Source organism: Akebia trifoliata, chromosome 7, assembly GCF_017979445.1.
Source record: "Akebia trifoliata isolate Shusen 1 chromosome 7, ASM1797944v1, whole genome shotgun sequence".
NCBI classification, from domain to species: Eukaryota; Viridiplantae; Streptophyta; class Magnoliopsida; order Ranunculales; family Lardizabalaceae; genus Akebia; species Akebia trifoliata.
This window is the reverse complement of record NC_141381.1, coordinates 129,490-150,522: the sequence shown is the minus strand read 5'-3', so window position 1 is coordinate 150,522 and position 21,033 is coordinate 129,490. Positions and strand designations below refer to the sequence as shown.

Genomic DNA, 21,033 nt, shown 5'->3' with positions numbered 1-21,033 from the left:
GCTCGTGCTTACGCCACGTGTTCTTTCACGTTGAACCAATATATCTCTTCTCTCATAATAAAAACAGATCGTATCAACATTCAGCAATGCAAAAAATCTAGTGGTTGGATATTTATTATTATCGATCAAATATAATCTATCTCGAATAAAACATAAAATGTTATTTTAATATATTTTTTTTAATTTTATTAATTCTTAATTTTATGTAAATATCATTATAATATAATATTACAATAATAACATTTTTACTATTTATTTTAAATTTCATTAATGAAATTTTTTTGTCTAAATAAAATTAAAATATCATGATCCCTAAATTCATTTTAATTTTAAAAAATTATCAAATCTTATCTTCAAAATTAACTTAATTAATATTTTAAATTAAAAAAAAAAATCTTTACAAAACATATAACATTAGATTTAAGTTAATTAATTTTAAAAAATTATTAAATATCTTTTATGAATTTATCTTCAAAATAATCTTGTTTTAATTAAAAGAAAAAAAGAGAGATAATTCTAACCTTTTCAATTATGTCTGCACTTTGATGGGTTTCGATAAAGATTTTAGGATAGGTTCTCTTAAAGATTTCAGGATTTCTTAATCCCTTCTTAAAGGATGGTGTTTGAGAGAGAAAGAGAGAGATGTTAAAAAATGTGAGAGAGAGAGAGAGAGGTTCTTCTAGGTGTTAAATTTCCAAGAAAGAGGTACCTTTTTAAGTGAATTGTTTTATAAAGATAGTTTATCCTCAATAGTTTAGTAAAATTTTAATTCTTAGTAAGTGCTGTGAACTCACATCTTTGCATCTACAATCTTGATCCGACGCTACATGATTGTAAAGGACAAAATTCTAAGAACTTTATAAAAGAATTCAAAAAATATTACTTTCAACAGTTGAATATTAATTTTAAATTTTGGGAGTAGGGTAATCATCCATTTTCAACACTATGGATCAAGCTCAATTTTTTATTTTTTATCTTTTAATATTAAATTTTTATATGAAATTTATAAGATTGTTATGTTTGATTGTCAATGTGGTAATGCATGTGGACTCAACCACCTTTAGTAAGATTTGAAAGTTTATTAAAATAGTAAAGGAAGTGTTTTCTCTATAAATTATATAGAAAACGTCAAAGAGAGTTGGAAACAGTTTTTTATCCATGAGATTGTCTAGTTTGACTAACATGATAATATTTGCAATCTTACCAAAGGTCATGAGTTCCCCTCCTGGCATCAAAAAACATGATCTGATCCCTTAGGCTTGTACATGAAGTTAAAAAAAATATTTTTTTTACGTTTTTTTTGGATTTGAGTTATTTCCATAAAATATAGAAGGTTATTATGTTGGATTGCCAATGTGGTACTCCTTATTTGGCCCGAGGACCCTTAGTAATATTGGAAATCTAACCAAGTTAGTAAAGTAAGTGATTTTCTACAATTATGTAGGAGCATAAATGATGCAAAAAAGAAATTGTTTTTATCTTAGAGTCACAATAAGGTGTATATACATGGCAAAGTTTTGTTGGATTTAAATACATGCGCATGCATGCAAGATTTGTTTAGAACCCCAATGTGTTTAAAACACCAACTAAATCTTGTCATGTAGACACCTTCCTACAGAATAAGAACGAGACATTGGATCCTGACTCTTCTCGTTAGAATGTGTCTTTTAAGGAAGTGATCTCTACGACCGGAGGATCTTTTCAGCATACCGCTTAATATGTTTATATGTTTATTGGGGGGATAAAGATGTGTTTTGTATATTGATTTTAACACATCCCTGGACCTTGGTCTCCTATGAAATATTAATAGAAAATGATCTAAATTTCATCATTTTTAACATCTATGGTACAACCATAGTTAGTCAATCTTCGAATAATTCACGAATTATACCCAAATTTTCCGAATGATACAATTATTACTTTCTTCCAATTTAATTTCTATTAAAAATTCTTGACTTTTTGAATTATTCACAATTTATTTTTTTCCCAAATTATACAAATCAAAAAGTATTTTCAAATCATTCACGATTTATTCTTTTCCCAAATTATACAAATCAAAAACACTTTCGGCAAAAAGGGTTAAAAACACAAATTAATCAATGTTTTTACAATAAAAAAATTCTATTTCGATATCGCAAGATAATATTTTCATTATTCTCTCTTTACACTTAAGGTTTCATCATTAGACAATCACTATGTTGATGGTTATGGCATTAATCATTGTTTGTTATCAAATCTCACGATTATCAATCAACAATTAGTTTTTTCACTCCTTTTACATATCTTCTCTCGATTTTTTGAATATGAGTCTTGGTAATTCAATTAATTCAGATAGTATGTGCTTTGCATTATGAAGATTTGTGTTAATAGTATGATTAATCATAAGAAGAAAAAAATATATAATTTTAGTTTAAATTTTTTCTATTACTATTTTAGAATAAATATTAAAATGGAATATGTGTAAAGTTATCAAGTGTTATTGATTTGTAATTGGGCTTAAGGGTTTGATATACATGAACAAAAATATCATATGTTCTTAATTTACCGAGGATGAGTTCAAAGATGAAGGTTACTTATAGTAATTTTGAAAAATAAGATATAAAAATAATAAATCTTAAAAAGATGGAGAATTTTCTAAATATTTGGATATGAGTACTATAGAAATTTTAATATGTATACACACAAAATTTTGAAAGTTTTTTAGAGTATTGAAGTCTAATTATACCTGAACAATTCTCGCATTTTTGCTATTCTTTAAGTTTTTATCAAAATTTTAAGCGAACTACTAAATGTATATTATGAATCGTACTTGAATTAATCTCATAACAAATTTTTATCATACACAAAATTACCATGGGTACAACACTTAGGGTCTATGTCATAAGTGAGAGTTGCGCTTTCAAGTGTTCAACTCTCTCAAAGTAGTTGATGGTAAGTTTTAACTATCACTTTTGTGTTTGATTACTTACAAGAATTTTATGTTGGAGTTATATAAAGCTCTAACTCCATTGGGAGATAGGAGGGAAAAAAAACTATTTATTATTATACCCGAACTAGATTATTACAAAGCCCCCCCCCCCCCCCCTCCCCTTATCTATTGCAATTTTTGTTACGAAAACACTCCCTTACTATATGAATCATGCTATCATGTCATTGGGTCCACATGAATAATCAAATCGGCAATCCCACATCACAGCCTTCTAGATTTCATTGGAAAACTCAGATTCACAAATAAAAAATATCCTTTTTGAACTTCATAGGTGTTGAAAATGAATGACTAGTGAACTCCCAAATTAAAAATTAAAATTCAATGGTAAAAATTTACCTTTTATCTGTCTAAAGTTCTTGGAATTTTTTCTTTTATGGCATCCCATCATGTTTTTAGATGCCACAAATTGACACCCGTTAACTAACAAATTAAGAGCTGTTTGGACGAGTAAAATTGTCTGAGATTTTGATAGGAGATCCATGTAGTTCAGACCAACTGAAATAGTAATTCATCTTCCAGGAGCCCTCTACGGCCCCAGTTTACCCATCGAAAAAACAAAATACTTATTTAGCTGATTAATTTAGTATTATGAGTTCTGGAAGAAGCAAACTGAATGAAAATGATCTCAAGGTCATTTAGGGCTCCAAGTATAAAAAAAAACTAAGAAACCAATGGTATAATTAATGAAATGTCCACACATTGCAAGTCATCCCATCGCCATCAGTGCTCACAAATTTGCGTATACATACGTATATAGGAAAAAAAGTTATAAAATTGATAAAAGCTTCACTCTGGAAGCAACAAGTTACAATATAATATGATGATAGAAAAGCTTGAAATGGAAATGTGGTAAGGTAGGGGGAGGGAGTGTATTACATGGGCAAGCAATTCCTTGGTCTGTAGTCATCAGATCATGCATGCACCAGGTACATACACGGTAAAATTGTTCTTCATTAGCCTTAGTATGCTGTTCCCGTAGTAGCTAATGACCCACCCAGGTTGGCATGTACATACAGGACCAGACAGACAAACTGGAATAACACGAAACAACTGAATGTTGTTTTGGGGGCTTTACAGCTCTTAGAATGCACAAGCTCGCTCCTCAACAACAAAAACGTAACCATGTTACAGGGAGGGGAGTGGAGGGGAATAAGGCCAAAAGAATAGAATTTCCGACGGTGTGTAATTACTAATTAGTATTAGTTGGCTCATAAAATTTCCTGAAGAGCTAGGTTCAGCTCCTGTGCAGACTTTGAAACCAACCCTCCTCTTCTGTGGAAGCAAAAATAAATAAATAAAAGATATGTGGAAATCATGTCATCACTAATATTATAATGCAGCTACATATGAAATAAAGCCTGGTGATTCAATTAATGAATATTCACCTTGTAAGGGAAGGAATGAAGCGCTTGACCTTTTCGAGCTCAATATAACATAAATTGCAGCGTTCCAACCTGAAAACAATGAAACATGCAGCAGATTGACCTCATGATCTGGTATCTAAGAATCTAAGCAGTGATGATAAAGATAAGCGCACCTTTGTTCTGCCTGAATATCTACACCAACAGATGAAGATGCTGATAATGTTGAATGAATTACAGAACCAAAGGTTCTGACTAGCCTCAGCAGCATTTCCAAGGAAATGCCTAAATGCCTGATTTATAATTCAAATGGTCATATACTGGCATTTCGATAAACTATAGCTTTACCATTGAAATATGCAGTTAGTACAATATCAATGCTGGTATGTAGAGGCCACAAACCATGCTGTCATGCCTTCTAATGATAGAACAAACACAACTGAACTAGTTAGGTGGTGCAAAGCACCCACAGAGTGCTCACCTATCCATCTTGCTTTCAAGAAGGCTTGTGAGGAGTGGCAGGAGGCATGTGCAAATATCTAGTGTGATGGTATCAGTTTTTTGTGTCAAAATACTGATTACATCAGCAAGGACCTGCATTCAACCGAATATGAAAATGAAATAATTCAGAGGCTATTTGAAAACTAGTACTAACAACCACCTTCAATACAATGCTTACTGCATGATCAGCCATCTTTTCAATCGCACTAATAGCCCCCTTAACATCATTTCTTTCCCAATATCTACGAAGTACCTACAAAAGTTACATACCCATGTCTATTATCAGTCATGCACCATCTCCATAAAAAAATGATCCATGGTTGACCCACCATTCTTTTAATGTCCAGATTACATATTGCTATAATTAAGAAATGATATAAAGGAATGCAGTAGAAATTCAGTAAATAACTTGCTGCCACAAACTACAAAACTAGTATTAGCAGTATAGACTAACAATGATTATGAGTTTGAACATGTTTAAATCAGCCATTTGATGTTATTTCAGGAAAATCAATTGAGCAGCTAACCAAACATAATGACAGACAAAACTACATGGTTTAACTGATAAAACTGAATAACTTACATTAACCAAACTAATAAATAAGTCAGCTTCCCCCCACCCTCACCTTGCTCAAGATGCTATAACTTATTATTATTATTTTTTTTTTTTTGATAAATATAAATTATATTAATGAAGAAAAGAAGAATGGGAGGCTGAGGTAGCCCCCTAACAAGAAGAAAGAAAATCAACAAGGAAAACAGAAAAAAAGCAAGCAAAAACACAATCGGCGGGGGGCTACAAATCACAAATGGTATCCCAATTAAATACAAAATCTTGGAACCTCACTCCCTCAAAGTCTTTACTCATCTTTGACCAAAGGAAGAGAAAGCCCAAAGTCTCTATAACTTATCCTCCTTCCAATCATGAAGATCAGTGGAATGTGGTGAGTTCATACTCAGTAATGAAGTCATGTACATGGCCCATTCCCTTGTTAAAACTTCCAAGTTCAATTTGCAATCAAGTTAGAAAAATGGCCACAAAAGAACATTTATTTCTTATTGCAAGACTATTTTGGTCACCATTATTTTCCTTATGTTGTAGAAAACGAGAGTTTTACTATTATTTTCTGCATAATGACAGTTTGGTCATTTATCATGTCCACCATTATATGATTGTGGTATATTGGATATCTAATTTCCTCTAGGTTGGTTTGTTTTCCGTAAAGTGATAAATCTTCTATATATATTTTGTGTCAGTGTCTAAAGCTTCCCTTCAAAATCACCTTGAATCAAACAAGTCTTAATTTTGAAGTTAATTCCCTCCATCCTTCTATTCCTTGCCTTTCTGAAGTGCACCAATTCAACTTGTTGATGCATTTTAGCAAGTAACTTTAAGTACCAGTACATTTTAGCATCTCTTTAAAGAATAGGTGCACATTATCAGCCATTCTAGTAATTGATGCACGAAAGCAGCCTAAACCAATGCACATTAACACCTCTATTTTGCTCCTTACAGGCCCATCTCCATTCTTGCATCCCATAAACCCTAAATCTCTCCAAAATCAGTTTCGTGTTTATACTCGTGGTTTCTCCTTTAGTGAGGGCTTCTAAGGTCTCTCATATGATATCTGAATCATTGACAGCTAGTGGCCATTGAGCAGCCTCAGATTATGAGGACTTATCTAGAAGATCTCAACGGGTTCAGAAGTGCATCACATCCTCCGCTACCAATAGTGACGAAGTATTGATTGAAAGGAAAAAAATCTTGTCCATGACACTCGGCTTGTGTGAGATTAAATGATTTGGAATGGACCAACCCCATGCTTTACCCCTAAAGTTCTTTCACAAATCTTGGATTTGACTTCAACCCATGAACTGTGGATAGCAGTCCAAAGATCCTTTAAACAATAAGACACACTTCATGAAACTTTGTCTTGAACATCAAATCTATAACAGAGGGCCATCACTGTCCGTGACTATCAGAAAAAAAAATGAAAATTTTGTTTGATCAATTGGCATCAACGCAACATTAGTGCAAAATTGGACAATAGTTTTTTAAACACTCAAGACTAGGAGATGACCACAAAAAGTCTGGTATATACTACTGCGCCCAGCACAGTCACCATTCCAAACTTTTTCTATTAGTGAAGGCCCTTCATCTTCGATATGAAGCAAAGTTTTTCATCAAGACACCATTGGTGGGTCCATCCTACCACAAAAACAATCAATGTACACCATTCAGACAGCTCGCTTAACTAGTACTAAAAAAATTGAAAATGAGAACATGGACATCTCCACAAGCTGGTGGTTGGAGTACCACGAACTGAAAATTCCCTTCTTCATCTTAAAATAGAACTATCAAATGGTCAGACACTCTTAAACCGCTATGTACTTTGGACTTGGAGGGGTCTGCAGAAACTTCATATCAACGTTATCATAATTGAAACACATAAGAAACTGTGATGAGAAGGATTTGAAATCGAACCAGGATTAACTGAATCATAAGTTCCATAAGTTTTCTCTTTCCATTAAAAAGACTAGCATTCAAAAAATTAAAAGTAAGATGTAATATGCCTAAATACTGTACAAATCATTATATAATTTTTTTTTTAGGAGTATCATTACATAATGATAAGATCATGGACAAAGGCTTGCAAATAATGGCAAAACAATTTACTTGGCTATGCCAATATGCAAAAATAGAAACTGTTCTAAACGCAAAGTACTATGAACAAAAGAAATTAATAATTAAATCTATATAATAAAACACAAAGGTTGTCTTCTCCCAATGTTTATCCCCCCCCCCCCCCCCATAAAGAACGGTTCACATACAATCTTCCACTAATCTCGATGAAAATTTTCAGTTTTATTTCCCTTTCTCTCCCTTTCCAAGAATACCCATTCAACTTTATTGACTTTTTCTCTTCTACCCTCTTTCCAATAATACCCTACCAACTTTATTGCCTTTACCCTTCTACCTCTTTTCTAATATACCCTACAACTTTATTGTGTTTCCTCTTTTAACCCCCTCAACCAAAAGAGGATGACCGTACCTAAAAGAGGGCTCAATGATTATTCGCTTGCCGGAACTAGAAGTAAAAATTTTGGTGGATAGGGATCCCGTAAAAACTTCTTTCGAAGAATGGGCTAGACCCAGTCATTTCTCAAGAACAATAGCTAAGGGCCCCACTTATTCATTGAGACAATACCCTGTGGGAAGGACTGGTTTGAGGATGAGGAAATTTGCAGATCCACCTGCTTTCTTCCTTCCCGTTCTTAGTCCAATGGAAACCCCTTTTTTTATGAAGCGTTGCAACAAACGAGGTATTTCTCAATGGCAAATTCTATTGAATAAATAAAAGTCAAAATCAATCATATCAAGTTAGACAAGTTTCCATCCCTAATAAAAGATCTCAACTCTCAAACTTTTTGGAATGAGTGCATGACAGCAATGTGCTTTGCCTAAATATTGATAAGTCTCACTATTTTTTTATCTATCTAATAAAACAGGATGGTTGCTCCCCCCACCCCCACTTGTGTCTCAATCTTTCTTTTTTTCAGTATAAACTTTATTGATCAAAAGAACAAGAAACAAAAGGTCGGTTGAGGTGACCAACCAAAACTAAGAACCATACACCAAATCCCATCTAAATACAAAGTTTTCGAAAAACACCCCTTTAAAATCGAGAACTATCTTAGTCCCAAAAAACAACCACCCAAGAATGGTGATCACAAGATCATGACACAACATCGTTTCATCTTTGAAATTCTTCTATTCCTCTCCAACCATAACCCCCAAGTAATTGCGAAAGGTAAGAGCTTCCATAAGGTTTTTGTTCTCCCCGAAAACAAGTTAAGATCCCAACTCAGAAAGAGAGAAGATATCGAAATAGAGTGGACCCAAGTAACTCTAAAAAGATTGAAAAAGTGGGCCAAAATGATTGATGTAAAACTACAATGTAATAAGATGTGGTCTACCGATTCCCCCAACTCATTGCAAAGAAAACAAAACCCGTGTCTTAATCTTTATTCTCTCACAAAAAGTGTTTGGGATTTAACCTCAGAAGACATATCAAGCACGATTTCAACTTCATTGCCTTTTCTCCTCTCCCTTTCCAAGAATACGCCTCCAACTTTATTGTAATTCCTCTTCTACCCCCCTTTCTAAGAATAACCCTTCAACTTTATATATTGCCTTTCCTCTTCTCCCCCCTTTTTCCAATGATACCCCTCCAATTTTCTTCTCTTTCTTCTTTTACCCCCTTAACCCCAAGTCCATAAAGAGGATGCCCATGCCTAGTTTACTTATATTTGATAGGTTTAAGTGTGTGGCAACCTTCAGCACCGCATTCTCACTAAAATTAGAGTAATTATGTTTACTTACAAATTCTTGATGTGTTTTTGTAGCCATTGGAAAGCTTATTCCCGAGTTCATGATCATTTTCCCAAAAGAGCTTTATTCATATATCTCACTTCTCTTACTCTTAAACCACCACACCTTTTAGGAACACATTTTCCGACCTAATTGGATGACACTAGGGAGACTTCACTCAATTGTTCCATAGAAATCTCTTCATTCTCCCTTCAATGCCATTGGTCACCTTAGCTAAAACTGTCAACAGAGACATGCAGTGCATGAGGATACTCAATAGAACACTTTCGCAAAGGTCAATCCCCTACCTTTGGATAGATAATTGTTTTTCCATGAAGCTAACCTCCTATCAATACTTCCAATGAAATTGATTAGATTTTATACCCTACCACCAAAGGAAGATCAAAGTATGAAGCAAGAACGGATCCCACTGAGCACCCTAACATTAGAGTAAGTCTATTCATGTTGTTTTAAAAAAAAAAAATTCCTCTTTCTTTCTCCTTTTTATTTTTATTTTTTGATAAGGTTTAGTGGTTAGCAAGTGAAGTTGGGCTCAAGGGAGTTTGAACCTAGGACTTGGAACAACACTCCACACGTCTTACCAACTTGGCTAAGTTGACACTTCCACATTGTTTCAAGATTATCTTACATGGTTTCCCCCTTCAAAGTGAAAACAAGATCCTCATACATAGAAACTGCTTTGAAATTTTTTTTACGGTGAGTTTCCACATTTTTGTAATCACTTACAATAGGGCATATGAGCTACTTCTAAAATTTACCTCTATCTCTCTTGCATGCCATAGGTCCAAATACATTTTCCTAATGTTTCAAGTTGCAAGGTTCTATCACAACAGAGAGACTATTTTCCTTTTTGGTAAGCTAGACTTGAAAAGGTCCAATTTTCGTGATGTAAACGATAAAATAAAACATTGTTGCATGAAGCAATTCATTCATATCGCCAGTCAACAAAGATATATAATCTATGGTAGCTGTATTGAGAATTAAAAGTAAAAGAGTAGTTACTAAAAGATAACAATAATCTCCTCATCAGCCACAAAATTAAAAGTCTAATCTAAATGAAAACACCTGCAATTTGGTTAAGCGAGGTTGCATATAGCTTAAGAATTCATCGTGTTGTTCCATTACGTCTGCAATGGCATCTTCATCACTGGCAGACAATGTTTCCTTTCCAGCAGATAGAGGGCGCCCTCTCTGATCAACACATAGATTATTGTTAGACAAAGAACACGTGTTGATCATTTCTATAGGTGTGGCCTACCAAAAGCATTATAAAAACGACAAAGAAATTGAGAATATGAAGAGAAATTTAGACAAAACAAAAAAGATTTCAAGTACAAAGGCCACAAGTCTATTCCCAAAGGAAACAATATTTGGAGACCTAGTCACTAGTAAGGTAAAATTTGAATTTTATAGAACAGAAGGGTTACGTGGTAGATGGTACAAAGATTTAGGGATTCTAACTATTCAGACAAGGATTTATGGGTACTGGAGTTTTACGGTTGTCTGAGCTGGAAAACATAGGATTCGATCCATAGTTTATGATGGGATATTAAACTAGACAAAAATAGACAATAAAGCTTCAAATTTTGTCAACTAGGCTAATGCATGAAAAACAGAATATAAAATCAACTTCCTAAATGACATAGGAACAAAAGGATAGCTGAGCGAGTCACACAGCCATTGGAAATCGTGATCAATGGATTCTCACCTTGATGCAATGGAGTCTCACATTTGTTGAAACACAGCAGCAATAGCAGAAAATAGAAGCTTTTCTTCACTCAATTCCATTCCAATTCTAAGAAGCATACATGTGTATAAAGGTATATTTGAGACATCCCCTATTCTTCTTCTAAATAACTCTTTCTAGTAAAATTAGAAATTTAAAACTCCTAGAATCTAGGGAATTATTAACCAAGCAACTACTTCTCTAGGATAGGAGAAATAGGGAACCTACTTATGTGCTGTTAGGCCAAAAAAAAAAAAAGGAGCGACTACTTGCAAACCACTTAGAATCGATAGCACCCCATCACTTTAAAAATCCCCCTTGCGCTCCAGTGGTATGATTGCACTCCCAAATAAATAAATAGAATTACCATCAACTTGCACCTCACTCACTGTGTGTGTGTTTGTTTGTTGAAAGGAAGAAGAAGAGGGAGTTCAAAGTTTCGCCTTGCACCCCAAACAAAAATAGATAATTTTTAAGGTTGGGGTGCAAGGGGTTACTTGTGATCTTCAAGTAGTTGCTACCCAAAAAATAACCCTTTATTTTATGGACAGCACAAAGTAAAATCCATGAATCGATGGCAATATAAAGCATCCACAGAAACAGCACCTCCCTATATATATAATTCATGAACCCTGGTATGAGTGAGCTTGCTACAATCTATTGGACTACACAGAAAGAAAGAAACAATTGGAACCTTGAGGGTATCAGAGCGAAGACATCATTCTGGTTGTTAAAGCTAAATTGTTTTTCTGCTCGAAGATCTTCCAAGAATTCAGGATTTTTTTTCCTTCTTTTTTTTTTTTTTTTTTTCTATTTCTGTACTTTGCAATCTGATGGGATATGATTTTGGGTCAGATCAGCTAAATGTGATTCCAATATAGTAGTTGTGTTCAAGGGAAGTGAGTTGGAAATAGTTTTCCAATTGTATGCCTCCTTGGTAGGTCTCCACAACCACTGTGGTGTTAGTTTCTGTTATGATCTCCTCATTGGTCTGAAATGAATTATGCTTACCAGGAAAATGAAAGATAGAATAAAGTCCAGGACAGATTTAATTTTTCTAGTGCATAAATGAAGACAATGAAATGGCTTACCTAAGTAGAATAAGAACAAAGGATAACAAGATATGTTGGAAGGGACAACACAGAATAGAGTAATGCCTTTTTTTTCCATGCCTAATTGCATTACAAAGTAAAACAGTCATGCAATGGTCACTAGGTACTTTTAGCTAATATTCCTTTCCCTAAATATGTTCAGCTTATCAGAAGAAAAAAAAATAGAATGTAAAAATACAAAAGGAAAAAACAGCAAGAAACACAATGGTCAAACCAGACTAGGAATCCACCATACCGAATTAACTGAGAATGCGTTAGCAGAAGATACTGTCTCAGAGGAATTACTGGATGCAGGTCCTTCATAACTAGGAGATCTTTCTCTGTTTTCCCAGCTTGCAACAAGTGAACGCGTCTTTCCTTCAATTTTTCAATGTAACAAATCAGACTTAGTTAGATTTCTCATAAACATCAATTGGCAAGCAAGAAATGATATACCTCCTTTTAGAACTTCAACAGAACCTGCATCTCTGTTTGCTTTATGCATCCGAGCATCATCTAAGACAAAAATTAGGTGCTTAATCATCTACAACAAAATATTTCATAGCCCAACTACATAAACAAAAAGGTATAAATGTGAATTACGCACTACAATTCACAGTCAAGCCAATAAGGGGAGGTTTAGTGAGTCCAACAACGATAAGAATGTGTGAAGGTGAACAATCTAAGAAATCATTTTTTTCTGTACTATTAATAGAAGTTTAAGAGTAAAGAAGGAAGTATAAGAAACTAGGTTTACATTATATTGTTAACAATTTATTGTTAAAGGTATGAAATGACCCCCTAGGATTTGGATTTTCATTGGGTGCTTTTCTACATTTAAGGTTTTGGCATTTCTCTTTTAAAGATTAATATGCCACATTGCAACATAACTTAATATACTAGATTAAAATAGCACGATAAGATGTATAAATTTTTTTTTTTTATAGATTAAAATTTTATTGAAAAAAGGGGACAAGATGGCCCCGAGAAACAACTTAACAAAAAAGTGAGGAAGACCCCTTAGGCCACCTCTAAATTACAAACAAGATCCCATCTAACAACAAAATCTTCAAAGAAAATGCCCTTGAATTCTTTGAACATCTTACCCCAAAAGAACAAAAGACCCAAAATTGGCAGAATAAGGTCCTTCAAATCTAACATTTTAATATTACAACTTAGCCAATGTAATTATCTCTAACGATGACTATTTTCATCTCTTCCACACTAGGTCAAATGTTTATATTTTCTCAGATAGAAGAAGAAAGCATTTAAAGATGTTCTACCAGACAAATCAGTAGGAAAGAGTAGGCAACACAGGCATGTTAATACATTCACAAATCAAAATCTTCAAAAAGTGGTACAAAAAGATCAGACAATGAGTTAAATATTTTTTTTGAGAAGTTAAAACATACAACTCTCACGCTGGTAACCCGCAGGAGGCTCCATAGAGGAATTCGTTCTGTGCTTCCCAGGCCCAATGCACCTAGCATCCATCATGTTTCTTTCGCCGACAGGGTTCATTGGATTCAGACCATCAACTTCGGAAACGAAATTGTGGACAGAAACTTCACGTGATTCAGTAGTCTTACGACCCAGAGTTCCAGATTGGAGAGAAATATCTGGCCTCTCAGTATCACCTCTGCTATTTGACAGCTTTCGAAAATCAGTTACTTTATTAAACTGCATGGAGAATGGAGATGTTCTTCCATCAGAACCAATTTCTTTACTGGAGTCAGCTGCCTGCTCCAGCCTTTCACTGGTTCTAGGGACAATGACAGGTATCACATCTGACTTGCTGAATACGTGGAGATTGGTTGTTGAATGAGCCTTCAAAGAATTCCTTTTCAGAGTGGTTGCACTGGGTGTTGCTGCTGAACTTGCTATAGCTGACCTTGGAACAGTATTTAATCCAACTCTCTGAGGAGTACCAGGGACACTTCCTGTGGCTTCATTCAATATATAAAACCAACAATAAGAAAAACACTTGTGATTTTATGGTTTCGGTGGGAGTTAAGAAGGAATAGCACCAAATTGGCAAAAAGAAAAGATAACCCACATGCCAAAGGTTTAGCCTCCCTAACCATAGGGTCTGAATTTTGCGAAACTGATATCCTCCCCAAAGGTTTAGTCTCTTTGATCATGGGATCTGGGTTTTGTGAAACTGAGAGCCTCCCCATGCCAACCTTAATATTGTTATCTGTTGGTACAAAAGGATTCACACTGGAAGTAGATTTGGATTCTTGATGACCATTTGATCGGGTAGGACTAGCAACTGCATATGGCTCTATGCGCTGTAGCACATAAGGGAAAATGTTACAAATCATGACATGGAAATTCAGATCTGATTTAACACCACCAGTCCAGGAAGTACATATGGAAATGGATAAAATCAAAAGAAAAAGAATGGGTAGTACAGTACCGAGATGTCCACAACCCAAACCCCAACACAACTTTGATTATAAGAGCACCCAAGAAGTTTTCCCTCGTGAATGTTCAGGTCTGACAATCTAGACCATCCCACATCTACACTGTCATGACATCTTATTGGTTCCCAAGAGAAAACCTATGTAATAGAATTCAGAACTTCATCAGAAACTAATGAATTGGAATCTTGTTTTAATTCAATGCATCTGAAGAATAGAAGGGGATCTTACCTTCAGACTTTCATGCAATCCACATAGCAATGTCCTCCCATCAGGATTGAAGGTCATTGAACGCACTCCACTGGTCTGGAAAAAGGATGAAGATATTTGTTATCCTCTCTAATGGGAGATTATAGAAAAAAAAATACTTTGGTTCAAAGTTTTGGAAAAGTGATTACAGCATAAGCTAGAAATCTGTAATATACCTCAGGTCCAGCTGAACCAATCGGCTCAAAAGTTTCAAGATCCCAGAATTTAACAGTTCTATCAGCTGAACCTGTGAAGTGCAAGACATGAATAGTTGATATACATTGACAGAATTAGGACCATGATTCAAATTTATGTATATAGTGACAAATAGATCTATAAAATCACCAAATCGATAAGTCTATGATTTGATTCATTTTTTCTTCTTCCTCCCTGAAAAATAAACTGTTTCATTAAGTAATTATAGTCTGTGTAGAGTAACTCATGTCTGAGGTGCCGTTGGGCCGGGGGATTTGGATCTCAGATTGAGCTTGGATGGATCCCAACCCGCAAAGGTTCAGCCCCAGATAGTTGGCATCATAAGTCAGTGAATGGTTGGGATTCAAGGGCTTATGTCTAACATAAGTTTGATATTTCCTTTTTTTCTTTTGGGGCATGCATTTTATTAAAAAAAATGATCCAAAAAACTAGCTAAGTTAAGAAAATGGTGTATCCAATCCATCATATGAGCTTCTTGAATTCTATTAAAAATTGAGTTGTATAATTGGTCAGTTAAAAGCGTAAAGGAGACATTTTCAAGCAATTTTATAATTTATCCTAAACCTAATGGTATTTGAATTGTATTCTCTCATTTCAGAAAATTATTAGAATTTGAATAGGCCCTAAAGAGTCGTTTAAAACATTAGAAAGTATGGATGAAAAATTATGCATTGAAGATGGGGATGAAAATCAGTCTACCACTTACCTGTTGCTAGAAGAAACTCGTGGGGATGGAAATCTATGCACTGAATTTGCCCCTCGTGACACTTGAAATCATGCAAAAGCTTTCCAGCAGTCAGATCCCACAGCTGTTAAAACAGTGTAAGTAACAGCACATAAATTACATAAGAATGGATTTAGGCTATTTCTGCATTTTATAGGATAAAATAGAAAATAAGAATCACCTTGACGACGTTGTCTTCTCCGCCAGAAACTACCCAACGGCCATCTGGGGTAAATCTGATGGCACTGACACCACGTGTGTGGCCTTTGTATGTGTGAATACATCCCTTCCTTCTAATATCCCATATCTTAAGATTGGTGTCCAAAGAGCCGGAAGCAAAGAACTCTCCAAACGGATGGAAATCAACCGATATACAATTTGATCTGTGTCCTGTAAGTGTGCGAACAACTGCAGACCCAAAAAAAATAAAAATTATTTTCAAAAGCATGTTGTGTTTATGACATGAGAATACAATACATGGATGGGGATTTTGAATTTAGGGTTTATGAAGAAGGCATGTCCATGTGCATACTCTTTGCCTCCTCTAGATCCCACAGCTTTATGGTACCACTTGCTGCTCCAGCAGCCACCAACAATTCGTTAGAATCAAAATTTACTGATTCAACTGCACTTGTATGACCTGATAAACTCTGCAAACAAAACAATAATTCTTTTTTGTAGAGAACTAAGAAAACAATGTACTAGAAACAGAAAAATGTTAGAAAGAAAATGTTTTATGAACTACTAACCAAAATGGCATTAGGCTTCCCGATGGCCCAGAGATTAACCTTGTGATCTTCTCCTCCAGTGACAAGAACTCTAGATGACTTCCTCCCTATCTTGAGGCAATTCACACTGGAACTATGTGCTACAAATTCCTCTGGATCGTCAACCCATGGTTAAGGCAAAACCAACCAGATCTCATCTCTGTTTTTCCCATTAAACTATAGAAAAAATCAAATTTAAATTTCCAAGTACGATCTATCTATCTATCAAATCAGAGATCTAAATAATGTTCGATGAAATTGGTGAGCATTCACATAAATAAACCCTAGAAATTAAAAAAAAAGGATACGTAGCTTATAAGCACGTTTGGTCGTCATGAAGGTGTAGAAATGAAAGTATGAAACCCTAATAGATCCGTCTTGAGTTGTTTGTTTTTCATGTCAAGCTGTCTGTCTGCAACAGCAGCAGCCAGATCTCGAGTAACCAACGCATCTTCATCTTCACATAACGTACTCCATTATGTTGCCGCTGCTTCTGGTAATGCTGTTAGCGTTTATCCTCCACACTATACTCTCAAGTCTCAAATGTCAGAGCGAGGATACAAGTAGTAATAGTAGAGTAGAAGCAGGATTTTTATTTGTTCTACTCAAAAAAATTGGGGGTTGTGTGTTTGGTGCGATGGCTGGTTTCTTTCTTTCGTTCCTTCCAAGACCAAAGAAATATATATGTCTCGATCCCCAAACCTAAGAGAGAGACGCAAGAGGGAGTGAGATGTCCCTTTAACAATCACTCGACTTGATATATCATCTAAAATAAGATTAATTGTGGTGAAAGATGCCCCTCCCTCTCTCCCTCCCTCTCCTTCCAAAATCAAAATCATAAAAAGCATTAAAAAATATATGTATGTGATCCCCACCACATTTCCTTTCAATTTAACTATATATATATTCTTTTCCCTTCTTTCTAATCTTCTTTTTCAAACTCCATTATTTTATTTATTTTGGGCACATCTAAAGAATGTTGTCATCATGCCTTTTCATCCCCCCCCCCCCCCTCCCCTCCCCTCCCCGCACACACACAATATGTACATAAATTGGTTTTGATTAATTATTTAAAGTATACTCAAAAAAATTTATATATATATTCAGATTATTTATTTCTTATGAAGAGTATGCATCCCAACAACTAATGCCACCCATGATTGTTCTTTTGTTTGTAAGGGTAATGATAGATGTTGCTGTCCACTAAATTAGAATTTGCCCTTTACATTGAAATATTAAAAAACTTCATCTACCTTGGACAATTTGGTGTGTTCCATTAACACCAAAATTTAAATAAGTTATCAAACTTGCACCTTATATAATATAATATATATATATATTATAAAAGAAGAACATCAAAGGACAATAAACTAAAATTAAATCTGAGTTCTTGTTTGTCGAAGTTTTAGGTGCATAATTATACCAAGTGAAGTGGATCGATGGTTAAACGTCCATGTGTCTATCATTGCATAGATGTGCTGTTCCGAGACCTCTTATGTGTCAATTCATCCGAGTAAGAAATTCAACTCCCCTTATAAGACAAGTGGTATAAAAGGAGCAATCGGCTGAAATGTTATCACTAGCCAAGTTAAAGTAATCTTGATTAAGAATAAATTTTTAGATTTTGAATCTATTGGATCATAAAAAGTTTTTGTGTGTGCCTGTGTGTGTCTGTGTTTTTAAAGTTATTATAGTATAACATTATGTTAATAATATAAGCTAAAATTTGGTTACTATAGGCTAAATTAGAGAGTATGCCATGTGGAAACTAACTATTTTAGTAGTATTGGGATTCCTATTGTGGGGCTCGTGATCTATAAAAAAAGGGAACCAAGTTTGTACAATGAAGGGGGAAAATTGGTGAGATGAGGAAGCTATGTAAAAGGGAGACTGACGATGGTGGTGGGCATAGGGAAAAAATGAAATGGGGAGTCGGGATGCTCTGTGTTAGGGAAAACGTATTCTAGTGGATTGGCTCAACAAGAGCCCAAAGACGTAGTCCGCAATTTCGCGACAAACCTCGTCAACAAATGTCCATGTAATATTTTCTCTTTCTCTTTTGTTTTGTGTGATTTTTTATTCTGTCTTTGATCACACGGGTATTATTTAATGGGGGAATTAAATCCACCTTGACAAATGATGTCGTCTGTGGGATCTATTTTTACAAAAAAACAAAAAAGTGTATTTTTGGAACAGTGGTAAAACTCAGCATTATTGGAATCTCGGATTGAAGATAATGAAGCCAATTAAAACAAGCAAAAAAAAGCATGATCTCAGATGTATATTCATCTCTTTGGGGCTATTCTTCCATACAACGAGCATCAGACTGTCAAGATTAAAGAATCCAGTTTGGCCACTTTGAAGGCCTCAGTTTTTGCACTTTGCCGGGAGCATCAATTCATGAAACGATGGTGAAGAGGTACAAAAAAGGTAAAAGCTTTGGGTTGTGGGGGTTGCACGATCACAACAACAAAAACGGCCATGCTTAGATCAGAGTAACAAATGAATCACTAATATCACCATTGTAGAAAATTAAGTAACTATAAGAGAAAAATTGGTTATTATAGGCTAAAATTAATTTATTATAAATTACTTTTCTGATTTTAAGGATTTGAGAGACGAATATTGTTTGAGTAATAATTTATTTATTTCTCGATTCTACAAAATATGTTCTAATATTGTTTTGTTTTGCATTAAGAATATATTTTTAATAAGTTTTAAACTAAAAAAAAAATCTATTAGAAATTGGGTTTCTGGTGGCCAAAATTGGGTCACTATAAGCTAAAATAGGGCTATCAAGATTTTTTTCCGCTAAATTTTAAGATTTTGAGAGATAAGTGTTCCTCTAAGAAATAAGTTCAAATAATGAGATTTTACAGGTATGTTGATTTTGTATGAAGAATATTTTTTTAGGTTATAAACTAAAATATTTATAGTAAAAAATTGAATTATTATAAACCATAATTAGGTTATTCAAGGTTAAAATTGAGTTATTGTGAATTACTTTCCCGATTTTAAGGTTTGAAGAGTCGATTGTTTCTTTTAAAAGTTAGTTGAAATAATAAGATTTAAGTATTAATTGTCTTAATTTTGTATTAAAAAACTTTTTTTAGAGTTTAAAATAAATAAATTATAATAAAAAAATTAGGTTATTATAGGCTAAAATTAGGGTTTAGGATTTTAGGGTTTATCACCAGGATTAGGCCAATCTTGAGGAGCATATGGAAAACCTTCACTTGATTCACCAGTTGCTATTGGCCTGAGGAATAGATTATTAGTTTTCATATCATCCACTACTTTCATGCATTAGGGATATTGGGATCCACATATTGGCATTTGTTGTCCGTTGATTGAGTTGGTAACCTGTACCAAATGCAATTATTTGATCATACAAAGTTCCATTAGTATTTCTTATCTATAAAAACTAAAAATTAGGGTTTAGACCTAAGCTCAGCTAGTTTGACAGATTGCAAAGCAACTATGAGGTCTTGGGTTCAAGTCCAACTTATCTATATATAAAAAATAAAAATAAAAAACTAAATTTTTGGTGCTCCAAATAATATTCAACATTTTCATTTAAAAAATAAAACACCAAAAAATTTAAATTTTTTTGAAAAGTCTCTTATTTTCATATAAATTTTGAGAGCGGCTATTGGCATCCCAACTTTTATTTATACACCCCAATTAAAAATAAAGAAAATAAGTGAATGGTTGAGATAAGAGAGGATTGAAGTTGAATTAATTGTGATTTTGGGGGGTTAGATGTAATCGTTCTTGGTGGATCTACCTTCTCTAATGCTTACTCTTTAGTATTTTTTTTAATTTTATAATTTTTTGTATTTTTCTATTAAAACTTCAAATCAACCTTCCTTTTGTTTTTAATTTTTTTAAGAAACTAATTGAGTTGTTTCTCTTGATCTTTGGAGTGTCGCACATTATCCCTCTAGATTCAACCCTTACTTGTTAAGAAATTTTTTTTTAATCATGTTCTACCTACAACAACTATAATGAACAACATAGATATTCAAGGACGAAGGGTGGTGGATTGTAGAGGTCTTCGTACTCTATTACAAATGGCGACAGCTAGCTAGGAATGCTTATGTGTAGGTCAAACATTTGATCTTCCATTACTAAATAATATGGTTGTCAAACCATGTAGATGTTAGTATTTTTTTGCCTTTGGTTGAAATAAACTCTGATAGTAGTCCCGATTGGTGCTATGAGTTTTGATGGATCAAAATCTTTTTCTCAAAGGAGATCATGTTGATATTTTACTGAGGACAATAATTGCCTATGTTATGTGCAAGTAAAGGGTTTTAATTGATATTTTATAGTTGTGGTGGTGTAGATACTTGTAGGGCAATGATCTTTTGGTCGATTAGATCTTGTATTGTGTGTTTTAGAGACCAACATCTATCTATTGTGTACCTCAGTGCTCCTATGTGGAATTCACAATGTTGGGTGGCATCGAAGTTGCTTATTGTGGTGTATTTGGATTTGGCTCTTCCAATGTCAAATATCCCCCTTTTTAATAAGGCGGGCGGGCAATAGTTGAGATAGGGTCTTGGGGAGTGGAGTGAATGCCCCAAGCTT

General features: G+C 34.2%; 1 protein-coding gene across 2 annotated transcripts; it reads right to left on the bottom strand.

Annotated features, from left to right (window-relative positions):
- Nucleotides 1-3,647: 3,647 nt before the first annotated feature.
- LOC147397796 (katanin p80 WD40 repeat-containing subunit B1 homolog KTN80.4-like) lies at nt 3,648-17,252 on the bottom strand. Of its 2 annotated transcripts, none has more exons than XM_086446801.1 (18): nt 16,749-17,252; nt 16,423-16,553; nt 16,206-16,323; nt 15,855-16,081; nt 15,656-15,758; nt 14,910-14,980; nt 14,716-14,790; nt 14,481-14,624; nt 14,118-14,352; nt 13,474-14,007; nt 12,542-12,577; nt 12,318-12,439; nt 10,310-10,435; nt 5,030-5,104; nt 4,832-4,944; nt 4,527-4,643; nt 4,375-4,443; nt 3,648-4,261 (listed from the first exon to the last, which is right to left on the bottom strand). In XM_086446801.1, exons 1-18 carry the CDS (start codon nt 16,774-16,776, stop codon nt 4,198-4,200), a joined length of 2,388 nt encoding a protein of 795 aa, XP_086302927.1. In that variant the 5' UTR covers nt 16,777-17,252; the 3' UTR covers nt 3,648-4,197. The 2 variants fall into 2 exon arrangements, with proteins under 2 accessions (XP_086302927.1, XP_086302926.1); XM_086446800.1 differs by having other exon boundaries at nt 12,518-12,577; nt 16,749-17,251.
- Between the last annotated feature and the right edge of the window lie 3,781 nt (nt 17,253-21,033).